Source organism: Erpetoichthys calabaricus, chromosome 5 (genome assembly GCF_900747795.2).
Source record: "Erpetoichthys calabaricus chromosome 5, fErpCal1.3, whole genome shotgun sequence".
Taxonomy (NCBI): domain Eukaryota; kingdom Metazoa; phylum Chordata; class Cladistia; order Polypteriformes; family Polypteridae; genus Erpetoichthys; species Erpetoichthys calabaricus.
This window is the reverse complement of record NC_041398.2, coordinates 3,078,887-3,094,961: the sequence shown is the minus strand read 5'-3', so window position 1 is coordinate 3,094,961 and position 16,075 is coordinate 3,078,887. Positions and strand designations below refer to the sequence as shown.

Genomic DNA, 16,075 nt, shown 5'->3' with positions numbered 1-16,075 from the left:
ATCTATGAGGAACGCTGAGAAAGTCAACTTCAAAGGCAGCAAGTATAAAACTAGACAGGAGCCAAGAAAGGCACCTCGAAATTAATGATCATCAGATAAGCAGGCTTTACAGGACTACCCTTGAGAAAAGGACCACCGGTGAAGAGAGTTTAACACACGCGAATACAGAATAAAGGTGCTGAAGGCACATGTAGAGCAAGAGATGGTAAATGTTTTTAATTATTCCTTTACCTGCCTTGAACAGGTGCCGTGGCTAGTACATCCATAAATCCTGAGTAGTCGCCCTCTTCTGGCTAAAACTTCTTTTGTCTTACCTAGGATCGAGTATCATGGCCACTACATAGAGAGGCTCCGATTCTGTGCTGCTCAATCTTCTTCCGCCTGCTTAACAAAGACATAGTTTTGACGTCTTTACACTTTGGTTTGACTTTGCACTTTTCTCACAGAGACTCTCTAGAGCCCTGGTGAATGGTATGACGTCCGTGGCAGACGCACTCGATGAGCAAACTCCTCTTGTTCTCTCTTCAAAAGGTGTCGAGTGGTAGAACATATTTTGTATTAATTTTCACTGCGCAGAAGAGAAGATTGTGATGTTATAGTCAGCTAATTAAGCCAGTAATATCTATTTTTACTCCCAAAGGCAGTGTAACATACAATATGTACTGTTCCTGTGTGTGTCACCTACCTGCTATAACCTACTCATGGGCTGGTCAGGTTGTTTTTAAAATATCTTCAAACTGAGAGTAAGTTGAGGCAGATTGCATCAGGTGGCCAATTTTGCGTCTTCATAGAGCCACTGAATTAGACATGACGTGCTGTGATAGGACTCCTTGGCTCACCACCAGTTGAATGGCGAGTGCCGTGCATGGCAGGCTGGTAAGTCAGCATCTCCTGTGGCCTTTGTAATATTCTTAGTTTTATCACACAGTCTGACATACACTTTCTATTTTGTAATGTTACCGGCTTGGAGCACATTGTGTCTCTCGGCATCAAGAGCTTCAGTTTTATGCTGGCCTGTGAATTCTTGGCAGAGGAGAGTCGCTTGTTTCAGTTCAGAGTTTTCATTTGTCCAGTCTCAACATGGAGACCGGAGACATGCTTGAACTCCAAAGGTCATTTGTAAAACTGAGTTTAGTGATGTTATCTTGTAGAAGACTGCTGGTATGTGTGTGCACAGTTAGATACAATTCCACCAAAGCACCATCTGTAAAATCCTTGTGCCCTGGCAGATGGAATCGTAGATCTAAATGATCTAGAAGGTGACCTCTTCCAGACCTGAAAGTGGCTGATTGTCCAGGCTTATGAATTCCACTGTTTTTGCTGTCACAGTAAGTCTTTGGGTTTCTTGCTGTCCGTGTTATAAGGTTGAGTTTTTTAAGTGCTGCAATTATTGGAGGCCGAGTGAGAGTAGGTGACTGAGCTAGACTAAGCTTGCTAATCGCCTCAGCTTTTGAACAGCTCGTTCTTCACACCAGTCCCTTCTGTGTTGACTTCTCAGATGCTGAATAAGGTTTGTATTGTTGAAAGCATTAGCAGAGAATCCTCCATCACTGACTTCTTTTTGCACTTATATTACAAACCGCAAATTTGTTATCTCTTGTAGGAAGGCAATAAAACTGTTAGACTGGCAAGGACGTGTTTCTGTATTTTGGTAATATTGGAACTTTGTCTTGCATGCTTTTATCATTCAAGATCATATTTTAAGATCAGCTAATTTGCTAATCATTAGTCAAGTCATTTGGAGTGAAAATTGTCTGATTTTGATTTGTCATCAGTTGATCAGATCAGGCCTGTCTTTCACATATGAGAGAAATGTGGAGAAATTGAACAGACAGCAGCAGAACATGTAAAGACCACACACGGAGTGGCCATACCATAAATGGCACCTCATTGTGCCACCACTTTACTTGTACTGTTTCATTTATTTTAAAAGGCGGGTAGTGCTTAGGAATTTGGACGTCAAACTCCGAAGTTGCAGGTTCAAGTTCAACTTTTTACACCATGTGACCTCAAGCAAGTCACGTGACCAGCCTGTGCTCCAGCTGGATAAACAAGAGAAATGTAACCAATTGTGTCTCAAATGTTGTGAGTCACCTTGGATAAAATGTGTCAGGTAAAAAACAATAGTTAAAATGTTTGTGTTCTTTCAGATTTTCAGAAGAATGGCAGCTTCTCTCCACCTTCATTTGGTCAGCCCTCTCTTCAATACAATGAGAAAGGTATGAAGAAATCAGCAAGAGGATCAGAGAACCTGACAGTAGTCTTTTTGCAGTGCAGTTCTCTCCCTACTGCAGGAGTAACACAGACAGAAACTCCCAAAACTGATCGACAGCAAGTGGAGAAAGAAGTCCAAATTCATACTGGAAAAAAATGTTTGGAAATTGGCAAACAATTCACACACAAAAGTGATCTTAGTAAGCATATGAAGGTTCACACAGGAGAAAAAACATGTTGTTGTCATGAATGTGGTAAGTCGTTCTCTAGGAGAAGCAGTCTTCAGAGACACAGAAGATGCCACACAGGAGAAAAACCTCATTGTTGTTCAGAATGTGGTAAGTCATTCTCACATATAAGCAACCTTCAGGTGCACAGAAGAATCCACAAAGGAGAAAAACCTCATTGCTGTTCAGAGTGTGGTAAGTCGTTCTCAAGGAGAGGCCATCTTCAGAGGCACAGAAGAAGCCACACAGGAGAAAAACCTCATTGCTGTTCAGAATGTGGTAAGTCATTCTCACTGAGAAGCAATCTTCAGACACACAGAAGAATCCACACAGGAGAAAAACCTCATTGGTGTTCAGAGTGTGGTAAGTCGTTCTCAATGAAAAGCCATCTTCAGACGCACAGAAGAATCCACACAAGAGAAAAAACTCATTGCTGTCCAGAATGTGGTAAATCGTTCTCAAGGAGAAGCCATCTTCAGTTACACAGAAGAAGCCACACAGGAGAAAAACCTTATTGCTGTTCAGAGTGTGGTATGTCATTCTCACATCTATGCTATCTTCAGAGGCACAGAAGAATCCACACAGGAGAAAAACCTTATTGCTGTTCAGAGTGTGGTAAGTCTTTCTCAAGGAGAAGCAATCTTCAGAGGCACAGAAGAATCCACACAGGAGAAAAACCTCATTGCTGTTCAGAGTGTGGTAAGTCGTTCTCAATGAGAAGCCATCTTCAGACGCACAGAAGAATCCACACAGGAGAAAAACCTCATTGCTGTTCAGAGTGTGGTAAGTCGTTCTCACTGAGAAGCAATCTTCAGAGGCACAGAACAATCCACACAGGAGAAAAACCTCATTGCTGTTCAGAGTGTGGTAAGTTGTTCTCAATGAGAAGCCATCTTCAGACGCACAGAAGAATTCACACAGGAGAAAAACCTCATTGCTGTTCAGAGTGTGGTAAATCTTTCTTAAGGAGAAGCAATCTTCAGAGGCACAGAAGAATCCACACAGGAGAAAAACCTCATTGCTGTTCAGAGTGTGGTAAGTCGTTCTCACTGAGAAGCAATCTTCAGAGGCACAGAAGAATCCACACATAAGTAAAACCTCATTGTTGTCCTAAATGTGCCAAACAATTTTCTGACAAACTCAGTTTTCAAAGGCACACAGAAATTGATATTGGACAGAAGCCATATTGCTGTTCTCAATGTGGAAAAAGGTTTTTCAACAGTAGGTGTTTTCACACTGAAGCGAAAATGCAGTATGTCTGTTCTGAATGTGGCAAATGTTATGCATACAAGAAAAGGCTTCATAGACACACCAAAAATCCATACTGGAAAAAAAATATTTTTGCTGTTCTGAATGGGGGAATGATTCTTAGGTTTAAGCGTACTTCAGTCCCACATCTGAACTCACACTTGCAAGAAACCTTATTGTTGTCCTGAATGTGAGAGTCACCTCGGAGAGAAACCTCACCATTACTTGGAATGTGGCAAACAATTCTCACGCCTCAAATCTCTGTATAATCATAAGAGAAGTTATACTGGACAGAAGCCTTACAGTTATATGAGAATCACATTCCATATTCAGTACAACAGTTCTCTTCACCATCATAAAATAATTCATTCTGGTAAGAAACAACACTGCTCTTACTGTTGCAGACTTTTCTGAGACAGCATGACTCTTAAAGATCATGTGAGAATTCACAATGGAGAGAAACCCTATTGCTGTCCAGAGTGTGGCAAATGATTCTCACATCAAAGCGCACTTAGGTGCCACAGAAGGATCCACACTGGAGAGAAGCAGTACACCTGTTCTGAATGTGGTAAAGGGTACTCTTCCAGAAGAGGTTTTCAGAGACACACACAGTCATATTGGAGTAAAGCCTGTCCCAGACATGACAAATGATCTTTCCATTGGCTTCTCAACGAAAACAATTGAAGAAAAATCTTCTGAATGCTTTAAAGGACTCCAGGTGAAAGTAGCAAATAAGTACATAAGAATAGTGGAGAAAACACTGAAAGTGTGAAACAGATCGTAGATATAAGGTAACCTCAGAGCCACATGTGAACTCACACTGGAATACAACACATATTTCACAAACAGCAAGAATCTTCTTCAACAACTTATAGGTGCAAGAAAAAAAACTCATTGTTGTCCTAAATGTGGTTAACGCTTTTCAGACAGCAGTGGTCTTCATTGTCATGACTGTCTTACTTGTGGTAAGCATCTTAGCTGTTCTGAATGTTGAAAGTGGTCCTCCTGTATCAGCCGTCATCAGCAACATGTAAGATTTCATGAAGGACTCAGAAACTGTACTGCCAGGATGTCAGCCATACAGGGACTGATCATCTCTGCACCAGTGCTGTGACATAAGGTGGTGAACAATACAAACAGCAGACAACAGAATGAGGTAGCAACAGTACTGTGCGGTGATAACAACTTCAACCACAGAACACAACTGAAAAAGTTCAATGTAATAATAAAAATGGAGAAGTCAAATCAAATCCACAGTGCAGTACCAACTACCAGGAGGTGCCACTGACAATGAGGGGAATATTTTTGTGTCGGAGCTTTGGAGATGGGGCCTTATCTGAGTAGCAATGAACTTGTACCGTCTCTGGGATGTCATCTGATGGCTGACACCTGGGCTGAGTGCAGACAGCCGTTCTTAACTCTGATAATGAAGAAGTCATTTAGTGACGTCAGCTGACAGCCAATGCTGTCCAATCAGATACTGGGGAGGGACAGTCGAGGAGGACAGGAGACTAAAAAGAGAGCCGTCACATGACAGACCAATATAGAGGGGCTTTATAAGACTTTTACATGAATTTAGGTTATCATTTATAAATGATGAATGTGTTTGGTTTGCAAAGACTATTTGTCAAGGGTGAGTCCAAAAGTGGGGATTTAAGAAGATCTAAATACAAATAAAATGAAACATTCAGGGTTCAAAGAGAAATGTGTAAGACCTGAAGAGGGAGTCACAACAGCATACTAGGGTTAGCCTAGGGGTCCACAGTTATGAAGAATATCAATTAATATGTAGAAGGAAAATTTATTTAAAATAATAATAATAATGTTATGAAAAATGGGACACCATAATAAATGCACAACACAATGAAAATGAAATGAACTGATTTTATTGTCTGAAATATAAGAGAAAAAGGGAAGACAAAGCAGAAACACACAGGGATCTCTGCTGACCTATTTGTTCATTTGATAAATTAACCTAAAAATATAACGGATGTTCCTTTGCTCCATGTCAGTATATCCTGGTGTGGTGTGTGAAGGACGCTCTATACACCGAATGTGTTGGTTCAGTTTCAGTTTGAGTTCAGCACCTTCTTCATATCGATATCCAAGACAACGTTTCTTCACGTCGAGACCACAAGCTGGAGGCCACAGGAGCTCAATAAACTCCAACAGCAGGATGGACGATTAGAAAGCTCTGCTATGAGAGAGTGTCAGCTACACAAAGCTTCAGCTTCATTTACTTGACAGAAAACTCCAAAAAGTAGAAGTGGCCCCTTCTGTACCCCCACCACTGAAGGTCACATTTGACCCCCTCAGTACTTGCCGTTGGTTCACTCTGCTTGGTCTTTCTGTATTTTGTAAGTTTGTTTCATTTTTTGGCCACACTCTTTTTACATTTCATTTCATTGATGTTCTCTAATGTGTGAGTATAGCTTGACTCTTACAAGGACTTCTCTAAAAAGGGTACATTGGCCATGAAATGCAAGAAGGTAGAAAAATATACAAAGTGGAAACCACAAAATGAAGAGGTGATATTGATGAAATACACTCAGTGGCAGAGGTGACAAGGACAAATTCAGAAAGGACAGCACAGAAAAGGCAGGTACCAACTGAAAACAAAAGAAAAAAGCTGATTGGTGGAAAGAACTGTCAGTCACTCCTGAGTGGACTGTTGAGGACAGCCGTGACATGCAGACTTCAGAGTTCATGTGTTTTTGATTTCAAATCTGTGACCATGCAGTGAATAAGTCTGTTATTTATCAGTTAGCATGTTCTGAAACTGTAATGTCATCACAAAGATCAGCATTTTATTAATACATGAAGTTCATTCCAATAGGTGGTGCACTGCAGATGATAACGCTGAGGTCCACGCTGATCACATATTTCATCCCAGCTTATTAAATGACACACTCCTTTGACATTTCTGTACTTTGTCTTTATTTCTTGAGTGACTGAAGTAAATATTAGGGCAATGGATGTTGGAAGTTGCTGCTTTCTTGCCCAGGGTGTTATCAACTCTGAGAGGTTGCACTTGAATAATAATAATAATTCTTTATATTTTTATTGTGCTTTTCTCACTACTCGAAGCTCTTCTACACAGTGAGTGGGGAGCAACTTCAACCACCACTAATGTGCAGCATCCACGTCATGATGTGACGGCAGCCATTTTTGTGCCAGTATGCTCACCACACATGAGCTATAAGATGGTGAAGTGGTGAGAGAAACAGTTAGCTAAGGAGAGAGAGGAGACAATTAGGGGCCTTGGAGGGCAATTTAGCAAAGACATCTTCATGTGGGATACACAAAGATCTTTAATAACCACAGAGAGTCAGGACTTCAGTGTCACGCCTCATCCGAAGGACAGCACCATTTCTACAGCACAGTGTCCTCGTCACTGCACTGGGGCATTGGGATCCACATTCAGACCACCAGGTAAGCCCCCTATTGGCCTCACCAACACCTCTTCTAGCAGACACCCAAGCTTTTCCTAGATGGTCTCCAATCTGAGTACTGGCCAGGCCTGAATATGCTGAGGTTGAGGTAGATGACCTGATCTGAAGTGCATGTGGTGTGTCTGCTGGCTACAGAAGAGCAAGGGGGGCAGAATGAGACCCCCTAGTTGGGAACTGGCATAAAACCAAATGTTAAACGAGCCTTCATGTGTCTCAGAGACATCTGTACATTTGTTAGTGCTGGTGACAGCGAGTGCCAGTGTGGGACCCTGAGAAATGACAGGCTGGAGGGGTCACACTTATGTACTTAAGTGGAATGAGTCTGAGCGGGACTGGCATCAGGGCATCACTTATACCCAATTGTGTGACTTGGATCTGTGTGTGTTAATCGTAGGGTGCAGGAGTAGACGAGCCTGTTCAACAGACTTGATTAAGTCTCACAAATCCTGAGATAAAACGACTTGAATAACCAAGAAAATCTGAAAAACTGTGAAGGAGCCGAGAGCGGCGAGCGCCTGCTGTGTGTTACGTGTGTGTGTGCGTGTGTGTGTGTCTGTGTGTTACGTGTCTGTCTGTCTGGTGTCCTGTCTGTCTGTCTGTCTGTCTGGTGTTCTGTCTCTTAACAATTTTGAAGTTTTCATATTTCTACAATCCTTGTGTTTATTAATGAATCCTATGATTCTGTTTCTTAGACTGAGTGGTCTTCAGTTACCTTAAGAGAGTCTAACAGGTGGGGTCTTTACTGAATAATCTGATAAATTACTGGCATGGACAAAGAAAAAAACTAAAATTAATTATCTGAGTGGATTAACATCAGTCAGTCGATTCTCCTCACCAACAACATTCACACAACTCTGATAAGCAGGAGATGAGAACTTATTATGGGATGGACACTTTGACTAATAAAGAGGACTAACATGGACTCTGATGTGGACTTCAGTATGTAATATGTGATGATGTCGGCCCCTCCAGACTCCCTCTTCCCACATAGGAGTCTGTTGAACCAACACCATCGATAGTTTTGACCGAGACGAGTGGACAAATCTCATTGAAGTCAGGGATGGTGGAAAGTGCTCGAGTGCTTTTATTGAAAAACAGTCAAAAGTAAAATCAAAAGTCTCCACATGTGCAGTGTTCTTAAAGAAATACACAAATAAATCCATAAAACCAGTGAAAGGTGGATATAAAATCCATAAGAAATAAATCCTTTAAAACAGAGGTTACAAATGCAGGGTCTCTCATCATGTGATCTCAGCCCACCTCCTTCTGTCTCCCCGGCTCACCCATCACTCGTGAGACTGCAGCACGAACTCCTTTCTGCCGCCTCCACACAGGTTGGCACTCTGTGTGTACAGAACACTCAGAGCCGTTTTCCACAAGTGAACTCTGTCTGCTTTATTCTAACTGTGCATTACAGTCCACTGCCAACAGGACTCCCAAACTGTTTATTTAGTGTCTGCCACTAGGTGGCACCATAACCCCTTAACAGCCCCTTCTTCTGACTTTGTAGTCCAGCACATTCTCTGGTGTTAGTTATTTACACAGAAAAACTTTTATTCTTTTTTTTTATTCGAACATTTCAAGAAAGTGAACCAACATAACCACATCAAGTAAATATTCAGAGGTCGAGTGTTTTCGGCGCCTGAATCCGTCTGCCGCTGCGTGTGTAGTGCGAGATGTCAGATGTATTCTCAGTTTGCATCTTCTTCCCTGTCTGTGAGATGGCCGTGCTGTCGGTTTCAGGTGGATGCTCCGGCTGGTCCTCCACTTTGGCCTCGGTCGATACATCTTGGCGCGGTGCCTCACTGGGCTCTGTTTTAGCCTGAAACTTTCCTGTGAGCGTAGACTCGGCAGGCCTGAGATCCACTTGGTCGCACTGGTACAGAGCTCCGTCCATATCTACCAGATAGCAGCATGGGGCTACCTGTTGGAGGCAAGTTCCCCATCTCCATATGCCAGTTCTGTCTCCCAGGAGAGGCTTCATTCTTATGCTTTGTCCCACGTTCAGCTCGGGAAGGTCTCCGGTAGTTTTATCAAATGACTGTTTTGTGACTTGTCTTTTAAAATGCAGCTTATCAGGAATATCCATAACTACACACATGGTTGGAGTGTGACAGGTGTCTGGTCACACTTACAGGTAATCTAACTTAAACACCGTTAAAATATCCGACTACGCCACCCAGTTCTATTAAGAGACTGGGAACTCCTGAAATTTACTGATAATAGCACACAGGCTTCTTTAAATTGGGCGGTGAGTAAACACACAATGAAAGACACAACAGTAAGGAAAAGCAACAGAAACTTCTACTACACCAGACAATAATAAGTACATTAAAAAAGTTAAATGAACATAAACAAAATCTAACAATATCAGGAACAAAATTCCTTTTTTAGAAAGGAAAGCAGACAGTCCACACTCTAAAAGTCCTTTAAAAACAAGGATTGGAGGATACAACCTTTAGTGGTGCAGAGTCCAGTTTGTACACTGTGTTACCCCAACAATTAATCGTCCAACTGTCCACGGATGCACTCTGTTCACCGGACACTCGTTTCCCAACAGAAGTTTTGTCAAATCGTGGAATCCCTGTCAGTGTCTCCTCGTTGTTCTTTTTCTCCACTGTGGGGTCCTTGTGTTGCTGTGACCTCGGCACTCCTCATTTCTCATCTTCCAGCTTTACTCGGTCCATTCATGCAGCTTCCCTCTCTCGCTGGACCCACAACCGTCTTCTTGTGGAGCTGTCTCTTATTCCCTTGGGGTAAGTGTTTGCCGTCCGTGTCCCTCACGTCACACCAGCCACGTACCCCAGTCTGCCAGTGAGCCTCTGTACTCTCTGTGAGTATCTTGGCAGTGTTCTCAGAGGACTGTCCCTCTTCTGCCTTCTCCTGCCCATAAGTTTAAATCTCCTTCAGTCCCTGCCATTATCAGTTCTGGACAATCGGTTTAAACAATGGCACATCTAAATTTCCTGGGTTTAACAAATAATGAAAACACAAGTTAACAAAATGTATTGTTACAAACTATCAATGAGTACACAGCTGATTAGAACTCAATATTCTCAGACATGTAATCTCCAAGTCAGGTACTTACAAACATTTTCCAAGGAAGGAGCAGTTCTTTTATATTGTTTGTATGTTTAAGCAGTTCAAACTTCAAAGCGGTGATTCTTTTGCAAGACAGCAAATACCGGTATCCTGTAGACAGCCCTCATAATAATCAGTAACAGGATAACCCAGGAAATTTGCCTTTTAACTTCTCGCCCCAGTCCAAACAATGGGTGCCTATTGCCTGTTCATCAGCTGGGTTTTAAATGTAATATTTACATGTTCCTTTTCCTGAGACAGAAAGGGAATGACCCAGTGTACAAAAATGTCCCCCTCTGACACATTCCCTTAAACTAATTCAATATACTGTAGAAAGTGTTACAGTAATCCCTCGCTACATCGTGCTTCACTTTTCGCGGCTTCACTTTATCGCGGATTTTATATGTAAGCATATCTAAATATATAACGCGGATTTTTCGCTGCTTCGCGGGTTTCTGCGGACAATGGGTCTTTTTACTTCTGGTACATGCTTCCTCATTTGGTTTGCCCTGTTGATTTCATACAAGAGATGCTATTGGCAGATGGCTGAGAAGCTACCCAATCAGAGCACGCAGTTAAGTTCCTGTGTGCTGATTGGCTCAGCGACGGAGTGCTGCATTAACCAGGAAGTCTCGTCTCACTCATTCAGCATTAACGTGCTCCTGCTACTGCTTCAGGGGCCGTGTCCAAGCGCCAACAGAAGATGCAAATGATTGCAGAAAAGGTAAAAGTTTTGGATATGTTGAAGGAAGGGAACAGCTACACCGCTGCAGGACACCATTACGGCATGAGTCCACGATTCTTTTTATTTAACAAGGAGGAAAAGCATATAAGATCTACAGTCGCGGTGTCCTTTAACCAGGGCGTAAAATGAGTTGCAAGTGGACGTGATAAGGCAGTAGTCTGGATGGAATCTGCTTTAGGGATTTGGATTGAAGAGTGATGGAAGAAGAACAACGGCGGTGCTACACAGTCGCCTGAAGAGGATCCTTTAGAAGAGCTGTAACGCTCTCCTTTGTTGTGCAGTAATATTAAACTCATCGTTATCGGACAAGTCGTCGTGTCATTGTTGGTGAGTAACCATAATTAATTATCTACGTACAGTACTTATTACATGTACATAGTTTAGTGTCTCTGTACACAATTTTTCTTGCATTGTACGTATTTATTGCTGGTGGCCTGTCTGTCGTAATGGCTGTAACATATGTGATATTGGAGACGCTCGATATCTTTAAAATAATATTTAGGTTTTACTGTATATAAACTGTGTTTACATACATAATTTCAACGAATCTTACCTAATATCTAAGAGAATACAAAGGGTTTATGCTGTATAATTGTGCGGGAAATGTTTATAATAGTGTGGGAGAGTTTATAAGGGCTTAAAATATATAAAAAGAACCATATGAACATATGGTTTCTACTTCGTGGATTTTCACCTTTCGCGGGGGGTTCTGGAACGCAACCCCCGCGATGGAGAAGGGATTACTGTATATGTACATTTTACCACAGTGTGTTCTTGTTTACCGTAAAGTGTTTGAGGTTAGAGGGTTATTTAGTGGTTCGGAAATAAACGTCTCTCATATTGTATGCGACATTTTGGCAACAAGGATGGCTGAATTTTCACTTCCAACACCTTCTCACTTTCTTTCCCTGCCTGGAGAGCCTCCAGTACTTTGGTCCCGCTGGTTGGAGTCTTTTGAAACTTACCTCCTGGCTCTTGATTTGCAAAATGTAAGTGATGTGCTCAAGAAAGCTTTGCTCCTACACTGTCTGGGAATGGAGGGACAGCACGTGTTTAAGACTTTGGGGATCGCAGCCACATACTCCGCTGCTGTGACTCTCCTGGAGACGCACTTCTCCTGCTTGCAAAGTGTTATCCTCCACCGAATCCTATTTCGTAAACGGCGACAGCAGGCAGGTGAATCGGTTCACCAATATGTGGCCAACTTAAGGGGCTTAGCCAGTTTATGCAAGTTCAGAGACAAGCAAGATGAATTTATTAGGGATCAATTGACTGAGCACACTAACAATCCAAAAGTCCGCGACAAGCTCTTGCTAGAATCCGATGATTTAAGTCTATCACGGGCAATCCACATTGCACTCCGGATCGAGATCTCCTGCTCTATCAGATCTGTTTCCCATCTCCTGCTTCCTCAGCAGTGACAGGAGACTTGGACAACTGCAACGAGAATCCCAGCGTGCTGCTTACACAACAGCTTCCTCCAAGACCCAATGTTTTTGCGGAAATTGTGGCTGTAAATCACACTGTACGAGAGCGCAGAGCTGCCCTGCCAGGGGTCAGATATGCCAGTGCTGTGATAAAGCCAATCACTTCGTGAAAGTTTGCCATTCCGCTCTGGCATCGTCAAAGCCTGTGACAATTCAGAATGTGACATCTAGGCAGACATCTTTTAAAACCTGCACAGTAGAACTAGACAACGTCTGTCTTCCACTTTTGCTAGATACTGAGACAACAGTGTCTCTGTTAAATCTAAAGACTAAGAAGCCGTTTTTCCCAAATCTCCAGCTATCTGCTCCAGTCACCACTCTCTGGGGCTATGCCAGCTCTAAGATTGGCATTGTGGGTTCAGTTGAGCTGTCAGTACGCTATGGTTCTAAGTTCCTTCCTCAATTCACATTCCATGTCTGCCGCCGTGGTGCCAACCTCTTAGGTCTGGATCTCTTTAACAGCTTTGGTTTTATTCTTGTTGACACTAGTGGATCTGTAATTCTTAATGTCTGCTCTCCTTGGCAACACAAGTGGCCATCAAGTGGCTGTCTCTCTGCCTTTCATCACGAGCCTTTGCTAGATCCCACTGTGCCTCCTGTCATCCAGCCACTACGCTGCATCCCACTGGCTTTCCGTGACGAGTATCTGCTGAGCTGCAACACCTCCTAGAGGCTGGAATTATAGAACCTATTAATGCTGCCCCTTGGATTTCCAGTTTGGTTGTTGCAAAAAAAAGTCAGGTGAACTACAAATCTGTGTTGCTCTACGGGCAGTAAACAAGGCAGTCATTCCTGTCAAATACCCTCTGTCAATATCAGAGGATTTAACTACACAATTTGATGGATCTCGTTTCTTTACAATGTTAGATCTCCATCAAGGATATCTGCAGGTGCCACTTCACCCCAGCAGTCGAGACCTGATTGCATTTGTCACTCACGTTGGGGTTTTCCGATATACTAGAATGCCATTTGGACTCAGTTCAGAACCGAGCTGCTTTCAGAAGATAATGTCAACCATCTTGGCAGGGATTCCAGGGGTTGTCATTTATCTTGATGATATAGTTGTGCCTGGTCCCACAACCTCTACCCATGATGAGCATCTCAAAAGAGTGTTTTCAGCACTGGCCAGGCATGATCTCACTCTTAATGGTGATAAATGTGTGTTTTCTGCACCTTCAGTTGAATTTGTGGCTTTCTGACTGTCTGCAGATGGTTTAGCCCCACTCCAGTCTAACATGGAGGCAATTCAGAGAATTCCAAAGCCCACATCAGCAGCACAGGTTGCTTCATTTTTGGGTATGACTGCATACTATCTACATTTTCTGCCGCAATACTCCTCCACTACTGCACCCTTACTTCAACTTTTGATAAAGATGCTCCCTTGGCATGGACTCCAGCCTGCACAGAGGCGTTTCAGTTACTAAAGCTCACCACCTGTGCTGGCACACTTTGACTTCAATAGTCCCACCTTAGTCACTTGTGATGCATCTGGAGCTGCTCTTGTGGATCTACTGTCTCAGATTCAGGACAGGACTGAGAAACCTGTGGCATTTGCTTCTAGAGGTCTTAGCCCAGGTGAACAGAAATACTCAGTCAGTGAGCGAGAGGCACTGGCATGTATCTGGGCTTGTGAACAGTGGCACATGTATCTGTATGGCCGTGCACTTACACTCCGAACTGACCACCAACCTCTCACTGCATTGCTTTCTATATCAGGTTCTGGTCACAGGCCACTAAGACTGCACCGCTGGTCAGAGCGTCTCCAGCAGTACAATTTTAAACTCCAGTATACTCCTGGGCGCCACGATGTGGTGGCTGACCTACTGTCTCGGTTCTCAGCTCCTCCAGCCATGACTCCCTGCCCTGATTCTGCTGAGCCTGAACTTGTTCAGCTTCTTCACACACCTCTAGACGCCATGGTGTCACTCCAGGAGCTGCAGCAGGCCTCAGAGCAAGACCCTTTGCTCACACAGCTTCGTACTCAGCTTATTAGGCAGGGGTGGCCTACTCAAGTACCGGCTGAGGTGACACCATTCCATCGTGTCAAGGATGAACTCACTTGCTGGAATGAAAGCTGTGCTGCTTGTCGTCTCTGCACTGTCTCTCCAAGCACGTGTCCTGGCAATGGCACATGAGGACCATTTGGGTATTGTCCGTGTTAAGTAATCTTGTGTGGTGGCCAGGGATTAATGCTGATATTGAAGCTCTGGTCAAGGAATGCAGTGAAATGGGTCCTCCACCCACACCCCTATTGCAGCCAGTTCAGTGGCCTGTTAGTCCTTGGGAACACATACAGCTAGACATCTACGGCAATCTACATGGTGTTCCACATCATCAGCGTTTTCTTATTGTGGCATACGACCTTCATTCTAAGTGGCCAGAAGTAGCCTCAGTTGGATCAGTTACAAACAGAGCTCTGACTGAGTTGTTGGAGTCCATTTTTACTCGCTGGGGGTTGCAAGTGGCTGTTTCAACAGATAATGGTCCACAATTTACTTCCGTTGAATTTACAAGCTTTTTGATGAACAAAGGAATTCAACACCATGCCACAGCATTCTACCACCCTCAAGCCAATGGGGGTTAGGGGTAGAGCGTCTAAATAAAACTTTAAAAAATGGTATTAGGGCACATTTAGCAGATGGATGCACATTTCTCTCTGCACTTCTCCAGACACTTCTTCACTACAGAGCTACACAGCACTCAACTACAGGCAGTTCACCTGCAGCTCTTATGATTGGTCGTGAACTTCAGCTTCCATTGGATCATCTGCGTGCCCAACCAGCTTTGCCCACTGCAATGCATACACACAACAGGGTGTCCACGAGCCAGAATAAAATGAAATAACACTTTGATAGGTCACACCGGGTGAAAATGCCAGACATAACTGTATCAGATTGGGTCAGGGTCTGGAGGCCACAGCGAGAACATAAGTTGAAATCTTTTTGTCTTCTCCTTTACAAGTAATGAGCCAACTAGGACCTGCCACATTTGGTCTGGCTGATTGTTCCCAATGGCATGCAAGCCGCCTCTGCAAGGTACCTGCACCCCCAGAGCCGAGCTGTGACTCTTCAGGTTTTACAGCCAAGTGGCTCGATTCAGCTGCAGGATCATCAGTCCGTATGAAGACTGAGGACCCTGAGGTGTTGCAACCTGTGACTGAAACCATCTGCAGACCTGAACACGTCAGAACTCGGCCAGCCAGGTTCAAAGATTAACTTACTGATTTTCACAGTTAAGCAGACTTTAGAGTGACATTTGGGTTTTGGAAGAAGAACACAAAAGAGAAAAAGAAAAGACTTGTGTACAATTTCAATGACTTCTGAAAGTTCAGACCTCATGTTATGTTTATCTGAGACTCACTGTATTTGGTGTGGAGGGTTTGCAATATGTACATTTGACAACAGTGTGTTGTGGTTTGCCGTAAAGTGTTTGGGGTTAGAGGGTGAGCTTCTAGATAGATAGAAACTTTATTAATGCCAATGGGAAATTCACATTCTCCAGCAGCAGCATACTGATACAATAAACAATATTAAATTAAAGATTGATAATAATGCAGGTGATGATACTATTTAGTGGATGCAGTGGATTCTCCATAATTGATAGAAGCCTGCTGAGTGCCCT

The 16,075-nt window shown here is 43.2% G+C and overlaps 2 protein-coding genes across 3 annotated transcripts in view; both read left to right on the top strand.

Moving 5' to 3' along the window:
- Positions 1 to 16,075, top strand: part of LOC114652525 (zinc finger protein 501-like) — a 312,019-nt gene that overhangs the window by 145,947 nt on the left and 149,997 nt on the right. The window lies entirely within an intron of this gene.
- The window catches only part of LOC114652425 (zinc finger protein 883-like), a 281,535-nt gene that overhangs the window by 115,463 nt on the left and 149,997 nt on the right, over positions 1 to 16,075 (top strand). Inside the window, exon 3 of the mRNA XM_051927846.1 lies at positions 2,151 to 4,809. Within this exon, the coding sequence (XP_051783806.1) occupies positions 2,151 to 3,532 (1,382 nt within the window). The 3' untranslated portion in view covers positions 3,533 to 4,809. The remainder of the gene's footprint in view (positions 1 to 2,150; positions 4,810 to 16,075) is intronic.